This window comes from Gracilinanus agilis, chromosome 1 (assembly GCF_016433145.1).
Source record: "Gracilinanus agilis isolate LMUSP501 chromosome 1, AgileGrace, whole genome shotgun sequence".
Lineage (NCBI taxonomy): Eukaryota > Metazoa > Chordata > Mammalia > Didelphimorphia > Didelphidae > Gracilinanus > Gracilinanus agilis.
In genome coordinates this window covers 4,131,765-4,156,953 of record NC_058130.1, presented here as the reverse complement: position 1 = coordinate 4,156,953, position 25,189 = coordinate 4,131,765, and the positions used below count along the sequence as shown (strand labels likewise).

At 54.5% G+C, this 25,189-nt stretch overlaps 1 protein-coding gene across 1 annotated transcript in view; it reads left to right on the top strand.

Moving 5' to 3' along the window:
• ELMO1 (engulfment and cell motility 1) overlaps positions 1 to 25,189 on the top strand; it is a 227,036-nt gene that overhangs the window by 141,454 nt on the left and 60,393 nt on the right. Inside the window, exon 13 of the mRNA XM_044676775.1 lies at positions 2,219 to 2,355. Within this exon, the coding sequence (XP_044532710.1) occupies positions 2,219 to 2,355 (137 nt within the window). The remainder of the gene's footprint in view (positions 1 to 2,218; positions 2,356 to 25,189) is intronic.

Sequence of the window (25,189 nt, the reverse complement as noted above, 5' to 3'; positions counted from 1 at the left end):
GACCCTCGTCCGCTCGCCATCCTCCCCTTTGACTGGGCATCCCATTGGCCTAGTAGGCCATCCAGTTTCTGGATTCCCATCTGGGATTATGCTCTTCTCCCTCCAAAGGGCCCTCTGGGGTTCTAGAGCCTCTCCTCTTTTCCCTTCCTGACCCCGCTCTGCCTCTCAGCCGGACACGGGAGGTGCCTATTTCAGATGTACTTTGGTGCTCATTTCTGCCTCAACTTACCCTATAGCAACCTTTAGGTATAATCTTCCTCTTTAGAAAGAGCTGGCCGTGGACACAGCCACATTAGTACTATTGTGCTGAGAGGAGCCGATGATACAGGGCCTGGAGGCTGCTATATTTATATATAATTCAGAAGCCAAAGGAGTTGGCATTCTTCTGAAATTCGTTCATTCCTCAGGCCGGCACTCATTCCCTGTCAATGATGCGAGAGGGGTAGGCCGAGAACCAGCGTGGGGAAATTGTGCCCTTCAGAAGTAAATAAAGCAGGCATAGATGGGCAACCTCTGGTGCCGCCTCTCTTGAACAAGTCACAGTTACGTGCCCACTAAGTGACAAGAGAGGCGGGAGGTAGGTCCCTGCCCTGGAGAAACTAAGGACTGGGATTCAGTGGCTAGACTACAATCGTGGGAACATCCGACAGGGTTGGGGGCAACATTCACCCTCAGAAATCAGTAAATACAATAGAGAGAGGAGGGAAGCCCTTCTAGAGAATCGTTCTGGCAGCCCTATGCAAGGTGGTTAGAACAGGGAGCCATCGGAGTCAGGGAGGCCATGAAGGAGGCTCTCAGAGTCTTTCAGGTAAGGGATGGCGGCATCCCAATGTAGGGGGCTGCCCATGAGAATGGAGGGAAGGGTAAAAGGTGTATGATCCTCCTGATGACCATCTACACTCTCTGCCCATCCTGCCGGCTTACCCGGGTCTGAAGTCCCCTTTTCCCCATCCTCACCTCTGAGTCCTCTTAGTCTCTTGATCTTTCCAAGTTACTTTTTAATGTATTAAAACGGCCGGGATGCTTTTTGTGCTGACTGGTCCTCAGCCGAGCAGAGTCCCAGCCCATGGCTCAGGTCTACAGTTTACTAGCTCAGTGGACAAGTAGTTTACTTAGCCTCTCTTTACCTCAGTTTCTTCATCGGTCAAATAAGGGCAGTAAGCCCTGCCTGCTTTACTGCGCCACATTGGGAGGTCCAATGAGAGAATGCTTGTGGGAGTTCACCAGGAAGCCCCCCCCCCCGTCAGACACTCGTAGAGAAGTAAAGGGCCCCCAGCCCTGAGGAATACCAATGCCCGAGGAGGCAAATGGGGGCTCTTGACCCAGTCTCCAGATGTCCGTTAACTGGGCATGGAAAATAAACGGTTAATGGAATCAGATGGCTAATGAGAACAGTGTCATCTCCTCCTTCCCTTTCCCCCTCCCCACTGCCAACTCAGGGACAGAAAGAGGAGGAAAAGGGGGGAGAAATAATTAAGGAGGCCATTTGCAAAAGTGTAATTAATTATACAAAAGGGGGAAACCAGTGATTTGGCTGGTGATGATGGAGGGGGCCTGCCCAGGAGGGTGGCTGTCTCTGTCTCGGAGACACAAAAGCTTCAGGATTATTAAAAAAGGCAGATGGAGATGGGAAAGGCGCATGCATTTGTCAAAATGGATGGAGGCCCACAGGATAACCATAAGCTGCAAGTGCATTTTCAAGGCTTTGCTGCCTCTGGGTGCCCGCAAGCCTAAGAAGAAGCTGGCAGCCATGGTGTGGGTCTAACGCTGTGCTTAAATTAACCCTCAGGATTCAGCTCCGGGGGGTGGGAGGATGGAAGAAACCCTTGGAATGCTGCTTCCCTGGGCTGAGCATCTCGTTCAGCAGAAGCTAATGAATTGAGAGGCAAAAGCATTAGGAAGGACCTTGTTTCTGCTTCCCCACAGAGCTGCGATCTTCACTGGTGGAATGTAAGCTCCCGGAGGGCAGAGCCTTTGTGTCTGCAGGGCTCGACTCCGCTGGTGTCTAAGGCATAGTCAGAGCTTATGTGGTGCTCGTTGATGGAGGGTTCGAGGGATAAATCGCCTGCCTGTTTGGTTCTCCTGGCTCTAGTTCAGGGAAGTGCCATGGGGTACTTGTGCCCGAGCTCGTGGCCATTTCTGAGACCTCCTGACTTTGTCTCTGCCATCCCTGCCCTCTTCTAACTGGATTCTTTCCTCATTCTACTTCCTCCCACAGCCAGTGAGACCTGCAACGACTTTCACCCCATGTTCTTCACCCATGACCGGTCCTTTGAGGAATTCTTTTGCATCTGCATCCAGCTGCTGAACAAGACTTGGAAGGAGATGAGGGCAACTTCGGAAGACTTCAACAAGGCAAGGGGGATGAGGCACATTACCGGGTAGGAGGGAAGCATCTGCCCACGGTCAGAGGCGTCAAAGGAGCTCTCAGCTGTTTGGAGGAGCGTATTCATTGGCCCTAGGAGAGAAGGGGCACGCGTGCCTTTCTTTCCAGTTAGGAAGAGGCGAAATGGGAAACTTTGATCTTTGGGGTTTTCATGGAAAGAAGAGAGAGGCTAAGTTATTATATTTATATAATTCATATATATATATATATATCTCACTGTCCCTTCTTACCTGTACTAATTTCTCCTTGGGTCAATGGGACTGGGCAGAAATAGCTGCGTGTATATGTGTGCGCACACATGTTTGGGCTGGTCCATTCTTGGTTCGGTGGTCGCCATTGTTGCTTATCAGCAGAATAACATATATTCGCGTTCTCTCGTGCGAGCTAGTTTCCCTCCTAGATTTCCTCACTGGGTCAGGATGTGCTTTTCCCCATAAGGGGACAGTCTCAGAGGTAGGTCTCACGGCCATGACTTTGCTAGGAGATGTGTCTTTCCAGCTGGTGTTGGAAATGTTTCCGTTGGTGTCAGGAGTCTCTCCCTTCTCTCTCAGTGGGCCTGGGCCTGAGACAGGTGCTTGGCCGCATCCCCATGGCCCCTAGGCTAAGCCTAATCAATAGGAGGGTGACTGATGGGCCGAGTCCTGGCGTCTTGGCCGAGGGGAGGAGGGGATGAGGGGATGAGGGTGGGGGAAGTCCCAGAACCATCCTGCAATCCTCAGGTGGTGTTCAGAATTCCGTGTGTGCCCCATCCCTGGCAGATGTGCTGTTGGGCATGGTCATTCCATCCTTCCAGCGACGCATCTCGTCTCCATCTGGCACCCTCTTCTGCTCCCTGGCACTCGGTTCTGGGTGGATGAGAAGCAGTACAAATGGAAGTGATTAAAAAGACACGAGAATCTTTAGGTAAGCCTTAATCAGATTTCCATGCGCCAACTGAACTTCGTCCTAAGAATATCACACGCAGATGCATGAACCTGCCTCCACCTCTGTAGACTACGGCAATACCCAGCTTTTGGACACGAGAAATTCCTGCCAGGCTCCTCCTGTCAGGGTTTCCCCAGCGCAGGGGTCGGCAACCTTTTTGGCCGTGAGAGTCCTAAATGCCACATTTTTTAAAATGTCATTTCTTGAGAGCTGTCAGTGCTCACAGGGCCGCTCCTGGAACAGCGCCTGAAAAAAAATGGACTTCATGGCTCCTGCAGAAAGAGCCAGATCTGGCCCTCAAAAGAGCCAGATATGGCTCAAGAGCCATACGCTGCCGACCCCTGCCCCAGAGCCTCGCCTGGTCTGCCGAAAGCCTTCCAGGACGTCTCTTGCCGTGACCCGGGCACCCCCGGCTGTCCCTTCCTCTGCTAAACGAGCCCCTCGCCTCCCTTTCTGGCCAGAGAGATTTCTCAAATGCGTGTCACGGCCCCTCTGATTCCGCGTGTCCAGTTAGCATCCAGGACCACCTCGATGCCAGGATGAGGCCTCAGGATTCATGCAGCTGAGATAAACGATGTGTTCGTGATCACCGATCTGGGAGGCAGCAATTCAGAGCTGGGGATCGGGAGGAGGAAGGCAGGCCCTGGGACGCCCGTGGTCTTATTCAAGGGGCTGCTGGGTGCAGGGACAGAGGTGGGGAAGGGGATCACGTGCTAGAAGGATGGAGACTAGAGTTCCCTGAAATCCTCGCGGTACAGGGATGGAGATTGACTGTGCCCCCATGTGAAGGATGAAGGGATCAGAAAGGGGGAAACGGCCTACCGTGGATCGATGCTGTCAGGGTCCTCGGAGGCTCTGGTCTAGCCAGAGTGCTTCATGTTACATTCTGCTGCAGGATGATCAGCTCTGTGGCCTCTTACTGAAGGACCCCCAAATTCCAGATCCCCCCCTTTCCCAGTGATTACCCACCCCCAGAGTGGATGATCCTTCGTCCCTCACATTCTCCTATTGGATTCCTTCTCCTCTTTCTAGGTCCCACTCAGGGGCCGCCTTCCCTTTGGCATCCCCAGCTGAAAGCTTTTTCTCCTTCAGATTTTCCTTTCTTGTGTGTTTTGTTGTGTTTTTTCCGATCAGACGGCAGTACAGTTTTCAATAACTGTTTTCTGACATTTCGTAATCCATGTTCTCTTGCCCCGGTTCTGCCCACTTCTCTCTGCATCACTTCAGAGAAATCTTTGCAGTCGTTTTGTTTGGCATTTCTTGGGGCACAATAGTATCCCATCGCCATCATACACCACAGCTCGGTCAGCCATTCCCCAATCTATGGACTTCCCTTCAGCTTCCAGTTCTTTGTCATCCTAAAAGCAGCTTCTAGAAATCTTTTTGTCCAAGGAGGCCCTTTTCCTTGTCTGTGATCTCTTTGGGATACAGCCCTAGTGAGGGCATTGCTGGGGATGCAGAGTCTGATGGCTCTTTGGGCACGATTCCAAATGGCTCTCCAGAAGGGTCGCATCCGTTCCCAGCTCCACCAACAGTGTATCAGTGTCCCAGTTTTGCCACCTCCCTTCCAGCATTTCTCATTTTCCTTCTTCAGTCTGAGAGCTGGAAGGTCATTCCTCAGAGTTGCTTTAATTTGCATTTCTCTAATTAATAGTGATTGGGAGCTTTTTCGTATGGCTAAAGATAGTTTTAATTTCTCCGTTTGAGAATTGCCTGTTGAGATCCTTTGACCACTTGTCAATTGAGAAGTGCTTTGTATTTTATAAATTCCACTCAGTTCTCCACGGATTGGAGAAATGAGGCCTTTGGCAGACACTCTTGCTCTCAACATTTTCCCAGGCTTCCGATTTTCTCTTTTTCGGATTCTTCCTCTTGACCTTGTTATCGGCTCCCTGCGGTCCCCTGGATTTAGCTGGCTACGCTCCGGGCCCCTTTTCTTCTTTGAATCCTCAGCCCCTGGCCAATGCCTGGGACATCGCACTTAAGCATTATCCCAGAGTCTTGGAACCGGAAGGTGCTTGGTGGCCGTCTCCTCCTCAGGCCACCATGGCTAGAAGATGTAGAGGGAGAGGAATCCCCCCATTTGGGGGCCGCTGACCAGTCCAGCCCTCCTCCACGTGACGGCCCCTCAGACACTCGAAGCCACCTTTCCTGTCCCCTCCCAGCCGTCCAGCCTGCTCTTCTCCAGGCTCGAGATCCATCTGTCCCTCGCTCAGGCCTCAGAGGGCCCAACACGGTCCAGCTTGTCAGCGCGCTTCCTAAGCTGGGCTTCCAGAGCTGAGCTCAAGACAGCGGAAGCTGCTGACCAATCGAGGGCCCTCCTCGGCGGGAAGGGGCTCCGACCCCGCTGGTATTTCAGGCTCCCATCGCCTCCCCCAACAGGCTTCTGTCACTGGGTAGCCGAGAGAGCAGGCTGGCTTGGCCGCTTGCTTTTTTTTACTCAAAGAGATGAAAGATGATTCCGCTTTTTGAAGCAAGATGGGAAAGGAAGTTCCACGTCCCCCTCCCCTGGAGGAAGGCCGGGCGTTCCCTGCATCGCTTGTCTTCCTTCCCATCCCCTCTGGTGCGGCACCATGGACCGGGCCAGCCCTCTCTCAGAGGCCGATAGAGCTGGAGGCTGAGGAGTCGGACCCTTCCGAGCCCCACAAACGTCCGGCGTGCACACCGGCGTGGCGGTTGGCCGTCTGTCTCAGGGATGGAATGTCTTTCCAAGCCTGTTTCCAACCCCATTTCATCAGATTCCTCCAGGTTTGGCCCACAGGAAGGCCAGGCTCTCAGGAGAACCAGGGCCTTATGGGAGCGAAGTTTTTCCCATCGATGCTCCCTTCTCGTCGGGGTGAAGTGGCTGGTGGTTCTGGTGTCTCTCGTGATGCCTCCTCCAGACAGACATGGCGCCCGCTCAGTCTCTCGGCCTGGTCAGGCTGTGTCTCTTCCCACCAGATTCAGAGCCGGAGCAGGGCTCTGGCGGCAGACGAGGGGCCGGAGAGCGCCTGCCTTTGCACGGGGAGCTCTCCTGAGCAAGGAGTGTAGGAAGGACCAGGAAATAGGGCTGCCCTCGGGACCCCGAAAGTCCAGAGCCCCGTGGTCAGTCGTGGGACGCAGCTCTGCGAGGCAGGGAAGCCCCTTTGGGCTCTCTAGAAAAGATGCAAAAGGACTGAAACTTGGGAAAGAAAGGTGGAAGAAGCGATTGCCCGGGGAGAAGCGGAGGCTCGGCTCAGCTTTGGGGTTTCTGCCCCTCAGACCAGTGGTTTGTGGAGGACTGAACGAAGTCCAATCGCAGGGAGACTCCCGCCACCTGGAAAGGCGTCCTCGAGAAGCCGAGTCCTTGACAAATGGCGGCAGAGCCCATCGGGGCTCCCAAGGGCGCTTCTGGGAGGACCCGCCGACACCTGCCTCTCAAAGGGGCGGCTGCCATTGCCCAGCTTTGGCCTCCCTTCTTCCCTCCCTCCCTCCTGTTGGTCCCCTCCAGGTACCTGAGAAGGAGTCCCGGCCAGGCTTCCCACGCGGGCCAGGAGCCGCCTTCCTGCTAGCCGAGTTTGCACACGAAGCTGCTGTTTGCTTCTTGGTTTTCCCGGCAGGGAGAAGCCCCACAAAGGCCGCCTTATGCAGAGACAACTTCCGTGAATGAGTTTCTATGTGTGGCCACTTATTAAAATGAGAGTCATGGAATCCCAGCCGAGAAGGGACTGACGAGGCCCTCCACATGGATATTCTCGGGCCTTTCCCGGAGGAAAGAGAGTGCCGGACTTTGGCCATGTCAAGAAATTGCTTATTTCCCTTTGGAAGCGATTCATCTTCATGTCGCCAAGTCTACTTTTCTGCTTAAGTCGGGATTCAAGAGGCTTTAATTGGCAGCTTAGGGCATGGGGGATGGCATGGATGGACTTGGCATCAGCAAGATCTCATTTCAAAAAAAAAAAAAAGAAACATGAGTTCCCCGGCCTCCGTTTCCTCATCTGTGAAATGGGCACAATATCAGCACCTGCTCCACACAGATGTTGCAAAGTTCAAAGGAGATAACCTTTGTAAAGCACTTTGCAAACATCCAAGGGCTACAGAAGGGCTATTGGGGTGGTCGCACGGCCACTGGGACCATCCATACCTGACCATCGGGGTCCTACTGCCTGGTGTGTTCGAGTCTTCCCGCTGCAGAGGTTCCTGTGGAGCATCCCGTCTCTCTCTCTCTCTCTCTCCCATCCTGTCCTCAACGCTGGTTTTTCTTTTTTTCTTTTTTATTTTTCCCTGTAAATTCCTCTCGCTTTTAGAGAGCTGGACCAGCTCACACAGTTCTCTGCCCTTTGGCTGAGCATCAGCCTCAGCTCATTGGAGGCTCCGGTTTTTCATGACTCGGCCAGACATACAGCATCACTGGAAGAATATCGGAGTTCAAAAAGTGTCCTTTTGTGTCCAGGAGAAGTTTGGAGCCCTTGAAAGAAATCCTGCCCTTTCCCAAAGGCAACCCAGCCCCGTCTTGCCTAGCCTCTAATGCTCAAGAGGAGCTCCTGGTCCAGCCATGGCATGGGGAGTGAGGGCCCGCCTCTCCGGACCATTTGGCAAACTGCCACTGACAGGAAGGAAAATGAACCCATTTCCCTCACTTGCTTTTTCCTGTGTGGGCAGCTGGACCACGCGTGATCTCAGATATCACTGAGGAGGCTTGACCTGGCTTCCGCCTGTGGCCGATTCCTCTGCGAGGAATCCCTCAAAGGGGGCAGCAAATGTTTGGAAAGCATCTGCCGACCCTCTGAGGTTCCATTTGACACCGATAAGCATGAGGTTGCCAGAACTATCTCTGTTGCTCCATCTTTCAAGGAATATCATGTGCTTGTGAGAGTCTTTGCTCCCTCTATAGAGTGTGAGCGCCCCGAGGGCAGGCACTGCCTTACTGTCTTGTGTCTCTGTCCCAGGAGCTTTGCACAGTGGCTGGCCCACAGCACGTCCCTCGAAGAAATGCTTTTTCATTATTTCATGGTTTATTCCTTCTGAATGGCAGGCTTTTCTCTGATTGGCAGTCCATCAATTGCAGGGACCCTGTACTCTCTATTCCTTTCCCCATGTGTGTCTCTGGAAACTTGTGTCTGCTGCACAGTATCATTTAGAAAACCTTCCCATTCCCTTCTCTCCCTCCCCACCTTCATCAGGCATGCTTTGGATAGATCTGGACGTCAGCCTCCACGATTCAGTGGAGTCAGGAAGGTAGCAGGTGAGCCAGTGATTAGCAACCTTCTCCGGGTCATCTTTTTGAGTTGGCTCATAATAAGGAGTGACACATTTTCCCCCTCTGCCCTCGGTGTCTCCCCCTTCCCGATGTCTCCGAACTCAATGCTCTCCTCCTCTCAAATTGTGCCACCTCCGTCGTGCAGCTCCTGTGCCTGGTCCAGTTGTTCTTCCTGACTATACTCTTGCCAACTTCATTTCCACTTTCTCCTACCCCATATCTAGGACTGAGGTGATGGTGGCCAACTGTGGGAGTAGCTTCTCTCTCTTTCCTCATGAAAAATCCTCCAGGTCTTTTCCAGTCTTTGCTTTCCTCCTTCCTCTTCCATCCTTTAACACTGGTGTTATTTTTTTATTATTTTATTATTTTTTCTTATTTTTTGTTTCATTAAGAAATTTTCCCATGATTACATGATTATTTTTTATTTTTTTAATTTTTAATTTATTTTTTTCTTATTTTTTGTTTCAGTAAGAAATTTTCCCATGATTACGTGATTCATGTTTTTACCCTCCCCTCCTCCCGCCCCACTCCCATAGCCAATGTGACTCCCATGTGTCATTGATCAAGATCTATTTTCATATTATTGATATTTGCATTAGGGTGATTGTTTAGAGTCTACATCCCCAATCATATCCCCAGCGACCCATGTGATCAAGCAGTTGTTTTACTTCTGCGCTTCTGCTCCCACGGTTCTTTCTCTGTCTGTGGATAGTGTTCTATCTCATAAGTCCCTCAGGATTGCCCTGGGTCATTGCATCGCTGCTAGTAGCAAAGTCAGTTACATTCAATTGTGCTACAATGTATCCATTTCTGTGTGCAACATTCTGGTTCTGCTCCTTTCACTCTGCATTTCCTGGAGTTCCTGGAGGTCGTTCCAGTTCACATGGAATTCCTGGTGAGGTGGTTCTAAGCTAAGTCTCTTGCAAAGATTTCTCTCACCTTTTCCCCTCCTTTTGCTTCTTAGCGCTCGTATATTCGTTTACAAACGAGCTTCTATTCCCAGCCATGCTGTCCTTAGTCGCCACATCTCCTGGGAAGGACGTCCAGTGTTTGCTGGCAGAGGATGTTTCTCCTTCTAAATGGCAGTTGATTAGAGGCAGTGATGCTTCTTTAGGAAATGATTCTAATCAGGGTTCGTGTTTGCTCCTCCATGCATTTCCTGAATTGGGCATCGACATTTCTTTAAATACATCTAATTGGAATTGTTTTCTTTGAGAGGCTTTTTTCCCTTATTTTCTCCTGCTTTTCTCTTCATTTGAATCCGCGGCCTAACAAGTTGGTGGCTTGCTTGTATTTAGACAGTTGGTTTAGGAATTACTCCAACATTACTAGCAGGCGCGTCCCTGTCTGATAAAGATACTGAACAGTGCAATTCAATCAGACATTTAATTTTTGCATGAGTTAAGTCACTGGTGAGTGAGGGGCCATTTCACCTGCCAGTTGGGAAAGATGGGCGCAGCTTCTCCCCAGCGCTTGTCAGGGAGCCGCGGCTCCCGTTTCATGGCTCCCTGCCACTGAGAGCAGAGAAAAGGCATTTGTAAGAAATTACCTTCAGTCGGCTGATAATAAATCTGGATGAAGAGCAGGAATAAGGAATTCGTGTCCTGCACTTCAGACACCTCCTAGGACCCCCTCGGTAGGCTGGCCACTGAGCTCTGTGGTGGGGAATCAGCTGCTCCCAGTAGTTCAGCCCTTCAGTTCTCTTTGCAGCTACCTCCCAGCTCAATAGCCAGCCGCTCCTCCCACCCAGGATTCTCCTCTCTTCTTCCTCTCTTCCTTTGCGCAGGCTGGCTGTCCCCTGGGCCTAGGAGGCTCTCCGTGCTCACTTGGATCTCTTCGCAATCCCATTTCCTTCAGATCTCCCCCCAAAGTGCCTCTTCCGTGCAGCTTTTCCTGACCCAGGATGCCTCTGCTCCGAGTTACCTTGTGTTTGGCGGTGGTTGTCATTGATGTAGTTACAGAAATCTAAGAGTAAATAACAGCGATAATGAGATGTTAATGGGCAGACACGACCCGGCGATCCTTTTATAAGGCATGAACAGTCTTCGCTGTTGTAATTAGAGGAGCCTGGGCCCGGAAAGAGCGGAGAACCGACGCTCCTCTGAGGACAGTTAAAAGCCCGAGCGGCGGCCTCCGTAGGCAAAAGGAATGAGCTGCTGGAGGAGAGAAGGGGAGTTCTCTCTCCTCTCACACCGCTCCAACTTCCTTTCATGCTCCTGGTCCGAGGCCCCGGAGGATGGCTGCTCCCTCAGGCCTCAGAGGCTCGCCTACCAGTCCTCCCTGCCCAAACCGTAGTTCCTGAGTCTCATGTCATGCCAGGAGACAGCACTGTCTTTAAAAGGCATTTACTCCCATCACAAAGGACATTGGCTGCAAAACAAAGCCCCCGTCCACCGTCCCGGGGGACGCTCTTCTGGAGACAGACAGCATCTCTTGGAATGGAGAGCCGGGCCCGTGTAGGGAACTCTCGGTTTGAGTGCCGAAGGGCGTCATCGTTTCTCTTCTCGTGGGGTCCTTCCCAGCCCCGTCCCTGGGGGCAGGATCTGTGTCCGCCGCAGTTTTACTCTGTTGCCTGGATCAGCTCCCTCTTGAGTGGAACGTCGGCCCCGTGGCTCTTGGGCATTGCTTAAACCCAGAAGCTGCATCTTCCCTCGTTGGAGCATCTCTCCGTAACCACGCTTGGCAAGAGTGGGCGTCCCTCTGGGGTTTAAGGCCGGCCCCCTCTTTTCCCAGTAGCCCCCTTTCAAATGAACTTGGCTATTGAGGATGGGAAAGAGGCAGAAGGGAAACCCACCGAACCCCTGCCATCCCGCCCCTCTCACCCTAAAGAGAGCATTTTCTCTCAGGGTCCAGGTTCTTCCTCTCCAGCTAGATCCCCAGCCTGAACTCTGCAGAACCAGCCACTTAGCCTTCTTTTTTGAGCCTTATCATCCATCTTAGAAGCAATTCTGTGTATTGGTTTGAAGTGTGAAAAGTGCCGAGGGTTAGGGAAGGGAAGTGTCTGAGGCCAGTCTTGAACCCAGAACCTCCCATCTTCAGGCCTGGCTCTCTATCCACTGAGCTACCTGGCTTCCCCCTGCAGCTTAGCCTTTTAAAGGCCCTCAGAGGCTGGGGCATGATCGAGCTTTCATTCCATCTGAGAAGGTTGTGAACGGGAAATAACCACACGCTGGTAGCACGTCGAGACTCGTGACCCCCGCCATCCTCTTTTACACACACACAGACGGATGGAGGGATGGATGGATGGAGAGACAGACAAAGGGGCGTATCTGCACACAGATGTGTTTATATTTTACATTGCTAGAGAACGCTCTGTCTTTCTGGCCCCGCAGACTCTGCAGGCAGTAGAGCCCCCTGCCAGGGGACCGGAAGCCCTGAGGACAAACGGGACAGGCAGGACAGACAGCCCTGAGGCTGTTTCTTTTCCCTCTTCGGAGCCCCAGAGCTAGCAGAATGCTGACACTTGTCGGTTCTTAATACATTTGTATCGATTGATTTAATTCCCTCATTAGTAGACGATCCGAACCTCCTATCCATGGCTCTGGCTGCCCCTTTGGACCCGACCCTCCTGGTCCCTCCACGTGATGTGGGCTCGCCCTGTTCTGCCATCGTCCCAGCTCTGGCAGAACACGGGACCAGGTAACACCGATTACCCACGTGCCTGCTGCCCCGTCACAGTGATTCATGGGCCTGAGAGATGGAGAAATGGTGCTCGAGCCCTCTAGGCGTGTCTGAAATTGGTTCTCTTCCCAGAGAGAGCCCGAGAAACCTGATTTCTCCAGAAAAAGAAAGGGAGCTCCGCGCGCTTAATCCAATCCGATAAATATTTACACGCACACGGAATACTGATGGGCATCCTGGCGTGGGCAGTGGGGCAGGAAGCTCCATTTGATCTGGAACTCCAGGCATGAGCTGATTCTCAGGAAGAGCAGCAGGAGGCGGTGCACGAGAGACGGGCATCCGAGCCCGGGACGGCTAGACAGAGCGTGGAGAGGCCTAAAGGACGCTGCGGGCCACCCTGGGGAGACGTTCTGCAGAAGCGAGCGGGAATGACAGCTGCTCGGGCTGAGGAGATGTCTGGAAGCTGCGGCCGGCCCCGAGCCGGGCACTGCCCGATCCTGGGAGCTCGTGAAGGAGAAGCTAAGCGTTGCCTTTTCTGCTCCACGTAAGAGCGGGGGGCCATCGGCTCGGGAACCGAGGACGTTCGGCGCGAGGAGCCATGTTTGAGCTTTGCAGTTTGGCATCTTCGTGCCCGGTTTTGGCCTGATTGGACGTTGGTCCCCAGTCGTCAATAGGTGACCATCATCTGCGGGCACGACGTGGGCTCCAGGCTGTTGTGGGCTTAGAGCCTGCTCCTTGGCCCTTGTTAGAGACCAGAGACAGAACAGGAGAGAGCCCTCGCCCAGACCTCTCTTGGGGCTTCACTTGTCACCCCTTTGCCGGGGAGCTCCGCAGACTTCCTGTCCATCTCTCGCCACTGGCTTGCGGTCCGGGCCTCGGGCATCGTCACCAGCAAGATCCCCTCAAATTCCATTAGCCAAACCTGAATTTGTCTGCCTGCCACCACCTTAGCTGTGAGCCAGGTTTGGAACCCGAGGGACGTGGGCCAGGCTTGTCCCCCCTTGGGTCCATGGTGCCCCTCTACTCGTCCCTGCCCAGGCCCCCAGCCATGACCGGCCCTCCCCGTCGGTGCAGCACCAGCTTCTCGAAGGCAGAGAACATTTTGCTTTTGTTTCGTACCTCCGGCATCTGACATACACTAGGCTGTTCATTGATTGACTAGTTGAACACTGGGGATCTAGACTTGGCTTTAGCCCACTAGGTGTTGCTTCTACCCACCCTCCAGCTGCCCCAGTGACCCTGAGATAGAGCTCTGGCCCTGCGTCACGCTTTCTCTGTGGCCTTCGGATTCTCCCCGTGGCCTCTGGGACAGATTGGCCTCACACTTAAAGCCTCCACTGGGGAGTCAGCCTCCCTTTGCTCATCCTGCACCCTGGCACGAGGGCCTTCCTGCTGTCCCCAGGACCAAACAGCCACGTGCCTGCAGCCCATTGCTCGTCCTCGGACCCCGTTTCCTCCCTCGTCTACCTTTTGAAATCCTCCTCCTCTTCCTTTAGGCTCCCCTTAGCTGTCACTTCCTCCTTCATGCTCGATCCCACTCCTCCAGTGAACAAGCAAACAGTCTCTCCCCGTTCGTATGGCTTTTAGCACTTGCTCCGGAGTCTTCTGGACCCAGGACGCCGCTTGTGGCTGCCCCTCAGGGCTGTGGTCTTCCTCTCCTGAGTGCCTGGCACAGGGGAGACACTCGGGCAGCATCCTCTGAATTGTTAAATTGCTCAATTAAGTTGTCAATTGCTAGATTAAATAGATGAAAGTCTAAAGAATAAAACTTCAAGGCATCCTGGGAAATTTCCCAGAACCTCCCTCCCCTGACATTAGTGCCGTTTATTGACCTGACCTCGCAGCCTGAGCTCCCCACTGAGGACAGGCCGCAGGGCCGGGCACCGTGATGGGAAGGTTATTCCTTCTTTTTGTCTTCCTCCGCCAGCTTTTCTGCCCTTTACCTCACCGTCTCCCACTTCTTCGCTCTCTCCTTTGTGCTGTGCTCCTGACTCAAGAGAGGCAGCCCTCTCCTTCTCCTTGCCTTTGCCTCTCCCCCACCCTCCACCTCTTGTCTCCATCCATCATCCCCTCCTCCTCATTCATCTTCAGTCTCTTGTGCTGTTCCCTCTGTCTCAGCCTCCTGACGTGCTCCGCTTACCCCCATCGCCCACGAGCCTCCCTCCCCGTCAGCTCTCGCCGACCAGCCCCTCCCAAGAAGTGGCCCTGGGGAGGCCCAGAGGTTCCCTGTGAGAGAAAGTGCCCTGAACGGAGCGAGCGCCTCCTCGGTGGCTGTGGGCCTGGACATGGGCACCCCCGAAGTTTGGTTCTCCCGCCCTTGCCCTCTCCTTGGTTCCTGTCCTCAAGCAGATCCCGGCTTCCCAAGAGGTTCCCAGGCCCAAGTTCCTTTGCAAAGGTTCGCCTATGCTTAAGATTAAGCTTCCCTGCGTTATAACAGCCAAGGAAGGCGGCCGCCTGCCAAGATCTGTCAGAGAGCCAGAAGGGACTTTAGGGGTCATCCACCCGTTGGTGAGAGGATGAAGCTGAGCCCAAAGCCCAAGGACACCTGCTGGAAAGTAGCCGAGCCATGATCCCAACGCAGGGTCTTCTGAGCCGGCGCCCCCATGTCTAACGGCTCCTCGCCGAGTCCGGCTCTTCCGTCGTCCCTCTGGCAACACGCTTCCTCAAAGTCGTTTCCGGGCCACGGCTCCGCTCTCTCAGGCCACCCGTGGTGTCCGGCCCAAGCCCTTGTGCCGGCCTCCTCCTCTTTGCTCTCTTGGCAGCATGGGATCACAAGCGTGTGCGGGGAGCCTCCCCGCCCCTTCCCCGTCCGGCTTCTCTATCTCGGTGCTGAACCGTCCCTCGTTCATCCATCCTCGCGCACTCCCGGTCATCGCCGTCCAAGGCCCCGTCCCCGGCTGGCGGCTCCTCTCTCTTTCCTGCGTCCCTCACTGGCCTCGTCCACCCCCGCGGCTTCAGCCTTCACCTCGAGGCCCAGAGCTCTGCCTCCACTTTCCCACCTTTCCAGCTTCCTTCCTGGCGACTTCCCCGCCTCCCACTGACGAGTCCCCAAATGGAGCTCATCGTTTCCCCTCCCGAGCCCCGACTTGCTCCTGCCTCGCTCTTTCTGAGAAGCCCCCCAGTTACTCAGACTCGGAGCTGCAGTTCGCTTTGGTTTCTCCCTCCCTCCCCTCCCACATTCAGTCAGTCGCAGCTGCCTCCTGTCTGCTGGACGTGCACAGAGCCCATGGGCTCCCTTCCGGCCCTCCCTCTCCCCTGGACGATGGGCACCAGCTCGGAGCCGCTCTCCATCTGCCCTTGCCAGGCTCCTCTTCCCCCTCCACGGCACTGCCCTCTCTCCCTCCCCCTTCACTGTCCGAGGCTCGTCTCCTGAGCAAGCTCCCGTGGAAAGCCCGCCCCGGCGGCCTGCACTTCCTTCCTGCAAGGACCTTCTGCCCCTCCTGGGCACAAGTTCAGGCCGTCGGGCAAGTGGCCGAAGGACTCGGGGACAGAGGCTGAGCCTGGAGAGGGATGGAAAGTGTTTTCGGGGATTTGCTCTTCTTGGCCCCTGAGGGTGGCCCGGAGAAGGCAGAAGGGAGCAGAGTCAGTGTTGGGGTAACCTTCGTGCCAATGGGAGGTGCCCCAAAGCAGGGCCAAGGATGGCGCGTCCCTTCCTGGTGGCTGTGCCCGTTCCCATCACCCTGCTGAGCCTCTTACAGAAGAGGGTCTCGTGCTGTGTGTGGCACTCGGCGATGCCCACTGAGAGCCTCCGTTGTGGGGATGGAGGGAGATTCCTACCGAATCTCTGACTCAGAGCAAGATGGCAGCCTTTGGTGGCGAAGGAGCTTCGTCGCTCCCGCCAGTGCCGAGGTCTGCCAGGCGATAGAGGGCCAAGGCAGAGGGAGCCCCGAGAGGCACCCAGGCCTGGGAATCAGGAAAACGAGGATTGGGGTCTCCCGTCTGCCATTTGCCAACTGTATGACCATGAACACGGCCACTCCCTTCTCTGGGCCTCATTTTCCTCATCTGTACAGTGGGGGGAGCATCTCGGGGACCCCGCAACATGAGGTACCTCGCCTGCCCTGCCAGCCCAAAGGGCGTCCTGTGGCTGTTGGTGAGGAGAGGCTGGCACCCATTCAGCAGCAGCCCCCCAGCCTGCCCCCCAGCGCCCTGGGGAGGGGAGGAGAGAGGGGGGAGACGGCCGGAAGCCAGTGAAGGGCACTCGGCTTCCCTTGGTGTCTGGGAGGCCTGCGGAGGGCGTGATGGGGTCTGCAGGGGCTTCGGCAGAGCCGGATCCCCCCGGAATGCTGCCTGTGTGCATGCTCAGGTCTGAAGGCACCCTGCAGCCGTGCCGCAGGTTAGCCAAGACAGGACGGGGCTGCGTGTGTGTGCGTGTGCGTGTGCGTGTCGTGCCACACTGCCGGGTGGGTGCCATGGCGGGCGAGCCTTCCCGTTGGTGCCCAAGAGGTGGATGCGCTGCGTGTCCGGGAGAAGCAGGGCAGCAGCCTGGCCCGATGGCACGGAATGAGGCGAAAACAAACTCACAATCGAATCCCAGCAGCAGAGGGGGCGGGAGGGAGGGAGGGAGGCAGCCAGGCCCGAGATTGCGGTTGATTAGGAGTCTGGCAGCAGCTGTTCTACACAAATCCAGCTCGCTGCATCCCGTCGGTTTCCATGGCGACCGAATCCGTAATGCCCGAGCCGGCTGCCCTCCCCTCCTCTTCCCCAGCAAGGTGGAAGCGATGAATTTGAACTCCTTCTCCAGCCTATCAGCAGGCTCTCTCCTCTGCGGCTTTTCCTCCCCTTCTCCGAACGGGAAAAAGGTGCCTCGTCGGAAGGGTGGGGAGGGGCGGCTGGAAGGGCTGCAGGACGCGGGGGCCCCCCAGGCCGCCCTAAAGGATGCTTTGTTGGCTGGGAGGCTCGAAGCAGAAAGATCTTCCTCGAAAAGCTCCTCTCCAAAGATGCTAAATAAACGGGCAGGAGTTTCCCTGGAATGGAGGCTCCCTGGGATTGGCTGCTCTGTCCTTGGCTCCTGCCAATCGGAGCACCCTTGGGCTCTCGCACTATCAACATAAGCAAAGCCCCATCCATGCTTATTATTCTCCTGGCCCCGAGCTGCCTGCCCTGCCAAGGTGTGCGGCGGAGCTCCGCTCACATGGCTCGCTGGAAAACGGCTTTCCTTGAAGAGCTTCCCCGGGGACCCTGCGCTCGGCCGGCACGGCGTTAGCTGCCGCCCAGGCGGCCACCCGACGACGACGGCGGCCAGCGCCGGAACGATGGCCCTCCAGGACCTCGGTGAGTACGGCTCGGGCTGACGGGTCACCGGCCAGGTCGTAGCCTTTGTCCGCCTTCTGCTCCCCGAGGCTCGGGGCACGAGGGGGGAGCGTGTCCCCGGCTGGGTCGGCGCCGCCATTCGGGGGCTGCCTGGCAGGCTTCCCTGGGGGATGGGGAGCTATTCCTGGCCCTCTGGTGCACGGGCTGCCGGGGAGCCTGATGGGGATTAGTGTGTGGAAGGGGGTCTGGGTCCGCTCCCCGGGCGAGCCAGCCCCCCCCTTTATGAAGAGAGACAATGGGATGCCCTGCCCGAGCCCAGAATAAATCCTCTGGGCTCGGGACCAGGAGCTGCCGCGCTGTGCAGCCGCCAGTGTGTGCATTGTGCAAGAGCAGGTCATCACAATGATCTGCCCAGCCCTGGCTCCGAGCCCCCCGCAGGACCGAGGGAGCCGCTCGTGGCCAGCCCTTGCTCGGCTCTCCGCGGCCGCCCCCGCCCCCCCTTCTCTCCCTTCCTTCCTCCTCTCGGAGATGGCTGGGGGCTTTCCAATTCAGTCCCCCCACAGCGAGCGAGCACCCACGGGCTCGAGCCTGTTCTTCCCTCCTTGGCGGGAGAGCCCGAACGGGACTCCGTCCCTTTGAGCCCCGGGAAAGCAGGGTGAGCAAAGTTGGGCTGGGGGCTCGGCCCGGGGGGAGCGAGAAGGGTGTTCTGGGCGCCGCTGCTCGGCATCCTGGGGGTTAATCCTGCCAGTCGAGAGGGAATGCTCGCCGCCTCGGAGCAGTAAGAGGGGAAACGATCCAGCGGGCTGTGAAAGCAACAATGAAGGCAGGGCAGGCGCCGCTCGTGGCCCAAACTTGGCTGGCCGGTGGTCAGCGGAGCACAGAGCCGGCGGAGGGCATCCTCGGGGCCGAGAGGGCTCGGGGCTCTGGACGTGGGTGCGGAGTGTGGCCGTGTGGGACCCTCGTTCCCAGCCTCGCGAGAGGCTGCCGCCGGAACCCTTCCTGAGCTCGGCTTTTCGTTCTGCACGCTGGAGCGGCCGGCTCCCGTGTTCTTTGTTCCACACGGCTAGCGGAGGGGCGGCGTGCCTCGGTTCCTCGGGAGTCGGAGCCCGGGAAGGCTGCCCAGAAGGGCGTGCTCACTTGTGGCTCAGCCAGACCCCTGTGGGGGTCCCCACGTACAATGATTCGGACCCTCCCTGCAGGCTGCAGGCTGCAGGCTGCCCCTTCTTGCCCTTTCTAGTCTGCTGAGCGGAACCTGTAAGGAAAAGGTTAAAAGAATCGCCGTCGTTTGGCCCGAGCAAGGAGAGAGGCGGCAAGAGGCGGCAGGAAGGCAGGGAGCTGCCGGTGCTTGCTACTGGGGGGATGAGCTTGGGGCCCAGCAGGAGAGCCTGGAAGTAGGCATTCCCAGGAACCTCCCCGGTGCTGCCGTTGGGCGGGATGAAGGGGGCGGAATTCTTCTCGTGGGCGCCACGGGATCGGGGCGAGCGGCCGTCCCGGCCAGAGTCCTCGGCCCTCAAGACAGAGGTCAGAGGTCTAGTAGAGCTGCGCCCCCGGCTTGCTCTGATTCGAATTCCAGGCAATCCCAGCCCCTAAGAGGACTAAGTGGCAATTGTAGCTCCTAATTGAATTTGAGTTCAACACAACAATTTGAGTTACTAAACACTCCCCCGATGGGGGCACCAGCCTCTGCCAGTAATTGGTTGGAATGGCAGCCCCACCTCCTTCCGCCCTTTTTCTCCCACCATCTAGTAGCGAGACAGAGAAGACTTTAACCTTTCTCAAAGCAGGAAGGATGCTGACGACGACTCCCCAGATGAAGCCGTCATGACTCGGGTCTCCAAGTTTCTCCTCGCCCTTTTTTCTTATTATGGCAGCTTAGCCAAGCAGCCCGAAGCCCCCGTCTCGAGCAAAGCCTTGCTTGGGCGTGACACGAGGCCCCTGGCATTCTCGAGCCAGGCTGGGAGTCAAGGAGCTTGCAGATGAGTCTAGGAAGCAGCCGTTCTTTTGTCTTTGACTCAGACAGTGAGGAAGCCACAGGCCTGGGTTGGCAACTGTCGATTGCCTTTGACCCCCAGGTTCCGGGGCTCTCCCGTCCCCGAAAGAACCGTTTCTGGGCCCAAGGATGGACCAGGGACGTATCTGTAAAATTCGAGTTGGTTCGGCCAGTTGACCCTTCTCGTGGTAGAGAATGTTGTTTGGGCGATTCCAAGCTAAAGGCCGTTGTCAGGCAGTTACCGATTGGCTAACAGAATTCTCAGGCTCCCGTCTTCCCGTCTGACGTGGATCATTTCCTGGTCTGTCCCCAGGCACGGAGGTCTAAAGGAAGAAGGGCAGGCGGGGCAGAAAGCCCTTACTGGCAAGCTTGGACTAGTGCATGATATCAGCCTTATCTCTGAGCTCCCCACCACAGGTGGCAAAGGGAAGAAGAATGTGTGTGTGTGTGGGGGGGGGGGGATTAGTGCCACGTTCGAATGGCAGCCTCCTGAGGGCAGGGCAGGGGCTGGACGTATGGAGGCAAGCCCAGGGCTGGCCTTACAACCAGACTTCCTTCTCAGAGATGCATTCTGTGAGCTCTTTCTCGTTTGGCTATTGGGAAATCCTACCTGATGTTGCTAGTAGAAAACTGAGTGCTGGGAGAGCCCTGGACGTGGTCTATGTGCGACCGTGAACTTGGCGCCAGAAGGGGGTCATCCTTCACTTTCTTGAGGAGGAAACTGAGACCCAGAGGGGTCACGACTTTGCCCAAGGCTGCACAGGGGACAGCAGGCTGAGCCCCAGGTCTGTAATCCCGAACGAAGGGAATTCTCTTCGGTCTCTACCAGGAGAACAGTGAAAATCCGTCTGTTCCAGTTGGCAAGGACTTCGTATCCACCAATAATCGTAAGAATGGTGGTGCGAGCCTCTGGGTAGGAGAGAGAGCAGGACGATTCGGAATCACTCAGATGTGGGCTCGAGCCTTGCCGTAGACTCTGGGCAAGTTGCTTTAGTTCTGGGAGCCCTTGGCAGCTCTCTAGGACTATAAATTGCAGAGCTGTGAGGATGGGCACTGGTAGGAGGAATTCTGCCCCCGGATATTCTCCAGCCCATCGAAACCATAGGCATATAGCCTAAAACAGTAATGACAGCAATAATAATGGCATTGTTATATTTGCAAAGCACTTTACAAATATTATCTCCTTGGGTGTTCACAACAGTCCTGGGCAGTGGGTGATAGTATCGTCTCCATTTTACAGATGAGAAAACCGAGGCTGGAAAAGGTAAAGCAATTTACTCAGTCATCTGGGAAGGGTCTGAGATAGGGTTTGAACTCAGTCTTATGGGCTTTCACTTTCTCTCCCAGAATTGCCGTTAGCAAATACATTCGTGAGATGGCTTCCCAGGGGGATATTGGGAGAATAAGCTGCGACTTAAATATGAAACCATCACATCAGTCGTTTGATTCCAGGCAGCCACCCTGCCTCGGCCTGGGAGCGTGTCCTCTTTGTCATTCCTGGTCTTAATCATATTGGAGCAAAGACACCAGAGAAGGCCAGGATTGAGAATACAAGATGGAGCCCCACTATCTAACCCCTGAAAGCTTCTAGGACAGTTTTGTTTTGTTATTGAGTCATTTCAGTTGTGTCCAACTCTTTGGGACCCCATTTGGGACGTTCTTGGCAAAGTTACTGAAATGATTTTCTTTTTCCAGGGCTTTTTACAGATAAGGACACTGAGGCAAACAGGGTCAAGTGACTGGCCCAGGGTCACCCAGATAGTAAGTGCCCGTGGCTGGATTCTAATTCAGGTCTTCCTGACTCTAGGCCCAGCATTCTATCCACTCTTCTGCTCTCCAGGACACAGTAGGGTGCTTTAACCATCCTTTCTGAGCAAGAGCACAGGGGTCAGCTATGGGGAGGGGGGGTCATAGCTCCAGATCACTCCTCCGCCTTCATCCTCCTTCCCAAAGACTGTCTGAAAGAATGACCATAGCACCAAAAGTCAGAGAAATCAGGCCACTGACTTCTTCATAACTAGATCATGGACGTAGTCCCAGGGTTATTCTGGAGAAACTCGGCCCCAGGCTCGCTTTAGAGCCCTTGGTTCTAGGGACGGGCCCCCAGCAGCCTCAGCCAGGACAGAGAAATGTCCTTGGCTCCAGGCTGGGCAGTCACGCGTCCTTGGTCCCACGTCCTCCTTCCATTTTCCCTTGCCAAGAGCTGTTCTAGAAACCCTGCAGAGCTTTGAGAAGGAGAGACCATGGAGCAGCAGCTTAGGTCAGTTGAATCTGGATTGCTGTCAATCTGCTCCGTCCTGGCTCGGGGGCGGTGGGGGGGTCTAACCCTCAGACTCCCTCAGTTTCCCATCCTCCGTATCTGAGGGCCACAGAGAGTGCCAGTGTCTTCTCCGACCTTTCCGCCCCTCTCTCTGCATAAAACATTAGACAGCCCCCCAGCATTTGATCTAGAGGACATTCTGCTCTCCTGTGAGCCTGTAGTTATGCAGAACCGATTTTGCCATTCCCCGCTTGCTGGCCAGTCCAGTTGTTCCAGTTTTCTTTGGTTCATGACTCTGCTTCGAAAGTCCTTAAACGGATAGCTCTTGGCTTGCTTTTGATCATGCTTTCAGGGTGTCGTTCGTCAATGTAATGACTTGCTGAAAGGAGCCGATTGTGTTTGTAACTTCTTACACGCTGCCAGATTGCACTTCAGAAATATGCTCGTGCTGAGGGACTGAGCCTATTTCTCCACGTCCTTGCCAGCAATGGCTTTTGTTGTCTTTCGCTGTGTTGTTAGGTGGTTCCTCAACGGCAAGCGACAAGCCGGGAAGAGGGGAGGAAGAGAACGAGTTCCATTTGGGGCACGTTGGCTTTAAGGGGTCTCTGAATCCTCCATTTGGAGACTCCCGACAGACTTTCCTAGCCCAGACTGAGATTTCCAGAGGAAATGCCTGCGAGGAGGTTAAAATGCTACCGTAGGCTACTCGGCACAGCGCGAGGTGAAGACACCGCAGTGGGGCAGGGTCTGGTGCCTCGGGGTTGTGCCTTCTGTAAGGCTTTTCAGACTAGAGACCTAGAGAGGCACTAGGGAGCCACTGAGCTCCCGAGCAGGTCAGACCAGTGCCCTAGGAGGCAGCTTGGCAATCACCTGCTCCTGGGTGGATCGCAGAAAAGAGAGATTCCAGCCAGGAGATCAGTTAGGAGGCTCCTACGAGAGGGAGAGACGAGAGACAAGGAAGGCTGAAACTTCCCAGGACTTCAAAGTAGTACCTCGATGCCAAGCAGGCCGGGCTTTATGGCTCTGAAGGAAGGTAACGATTCCAAGAGGGAGGGGGAGACTATTCCATCCTGGGGACGGGGGGGGGGGGCGCCTCTGCAAAAATACGGAAGTAAGCAATAGAGTGACATTCGTGAGGGAGAGCAAGTAGCTGGTGTACTTCAAAAACAGAATATTAATGCAGAACAGATATAATCCATCATCCTAGAAAGATAAGAGTTATTTACATTTAAACTCATTCATTTTAGCTTCTCTGCAGCCCCTTCCAGATTCCTTTTTATCCATTCATTCTCATTCACCTCTTAAATGGTCACAGTGTGTCCTTGAGTCTCTGGGTCTGCTTTTTACTCTTGGAATGATTTCAGAAAAGGCCTTTCCATAGTGCTTTGCATGCCTGGTAAATGTCCATCTTAACTGCATTGTAAGGTTCCACTGCGTTAATATATTTAATCATCAGCCCTCTATTTTTGGAGGCTGACATTGTTTCCGTGTGTGTGTGTGTGTGTGTGTGTGTGTGTGTGTGTGGTTACGTAGAATACTGCCATGAAAACTGAGCTGAGAGCTCTCTCTAATTTTTGTTTTGGCTCACGCTGTCAAAGCTGATCGTAGCCACCCTTAGTGGCCTTCTCTTCCCTTCTGATACTGTCTGGGTGATCCCTGCCTTCGGGGAAGCCCTCACCCAATGATGCCTTCTCGGGTGTCCACACAAAAGCTCACCCCTGTGCACCAGAGCTGTCACTGGGGTCTCCATCCAGATGGCTACCACCCAGTGGTAGGTGGGCTCTAATTCCCAGACCCTGGAGACTAGTGAAATAGGCTTCTGTTGCAGTCAGCCACTGCACGGAGCATCCAGATTAGTCCAGTGCCCATTTGGCAGGAGAGAAGTGATGCCAGGGTGCTGTCTCTTTGATGGTCACCCCATCCCCCGTTATCCCACGGGAGTTTTGCCAAGCTAGTCATAGAACGATGAAGCCAAACTCCAGCTTCATCGTTCCTTGTGCATGAGAGCAGGCCCTTCAGGCAAGGGTCTAGAAGGCCATCAGCAAAGTCAGCAGAGCTTGGTCAGTCTGCGTCCTGCCACGTAATTCTTATTCTATGAAGTAGGAAGTGGCATCCACACCTTGATGGAAGCTACAGATTTTTAAACATAGAGGCAAGGGGCGAGCCCTCCAGACATGATGGTTAGCAAAGACATGAAGATGGGGCCAGCTTAGCTGGAATGTGAACAGTAAAGAGGGCTCAAATGGTGAATCTCTGGCCAGGGAAGCTCAGGCCAGAGTGGGAAGGGTTCTCTTTCATCCCCAAATGAAGGAATTCCCATCTGATCCCGTAGTCACCATGGACCACTCAAGATTCTTTCTCAGGGGAGTAACAGAACCTAATGGTCAGATGTGAGCTTTGAGAAGATTACACTAGTGACTGGGCTGAAGGAGACTGAAGAGAATGAAGATTAGCAGCAAAGAGGCTCACTAGAAGCCTACTGGAACCTGTTTTAGGTGCAGACTATCAGAGCCTGTAAGGTGGGAAGCCATATTCTCTAGAGCATCTATGTCCTGATGACTCCTGAGTCTTGGGGATGGAGTTGTAAATAATTGGTAATATGTTCATCCAATGAGATGCTGCATGAGAGCAGTCATAGCCATGTAAAGGTTAAAATATTAAAGGATTGGACTAAATTGATAAGAGTGTGGTCGCCAAGAAATTATTACTCAGTTCCAAATAACTTTTTATGGTAGTTTATTTACTACCATAAAAGGAGAAAGTGAAAGTAAGAAAATCAGAGAGAGTAGATATTTACTCCGGCCCGTCCGAACCAGGCAGGACTTAAGAGGCCCCAGCAAAGGGGCTCAAAGGAAGAGTTTTAGCCACGAGGCCTCCTCCAAGACAAGGGGCCTCTCCAGAGGCTAGTACCTCCAGAACAAGCCAGGAAAAGGAGTCGGCCTTTTTCACTCACCCACGTGGTAGTTCTAAGGGAAAATAGAAAAGCAGTCTAAGCTCCTCAGCCAGAGCTCCTCCAGGGTCACATTGAAGGCAAAAGACCTCCTCACAGGAAGTTCTTGCCACTTTTAAAGACCCTTTCTTTCATCACTTCCTGTGCCTTCCTTCCACTTTACGTGGACCAATTACAGCTAAAGTTTTGCTTAGGACTGCCTAGGGGGCCGTCAGTCGATTCTGATTTGTCACCCACTATTGCACACGTGGGTCACAGACCTGCCCATACTTAAAGATAAGTGGGGTGTATACACTTCTGGTGATTAAATCTAAAATGGGCAGGGGAGAGTTAATCTCATCTTGACAGTCACTTGGACCTCTTAGGGCTTGAGCTACTCTTTAAGATCGTCAGGTACAGAAATGCCAACCTGCATTGCTAGGAGTTTCCTCACCTGGGAGTTCTCCGAAGTGATAAAAGTCACAACTCCAGTCTCTAGCTCTCTTTCTCTCTCTCTCTCTCTCTCTCTCTCTCTCTCTCTCTCTCTCTCTCTCCCTTTCTCTCTCTCTCTCTCTCATTCTCTCTCTCTCTTTCTCTCTCTCTCTCTC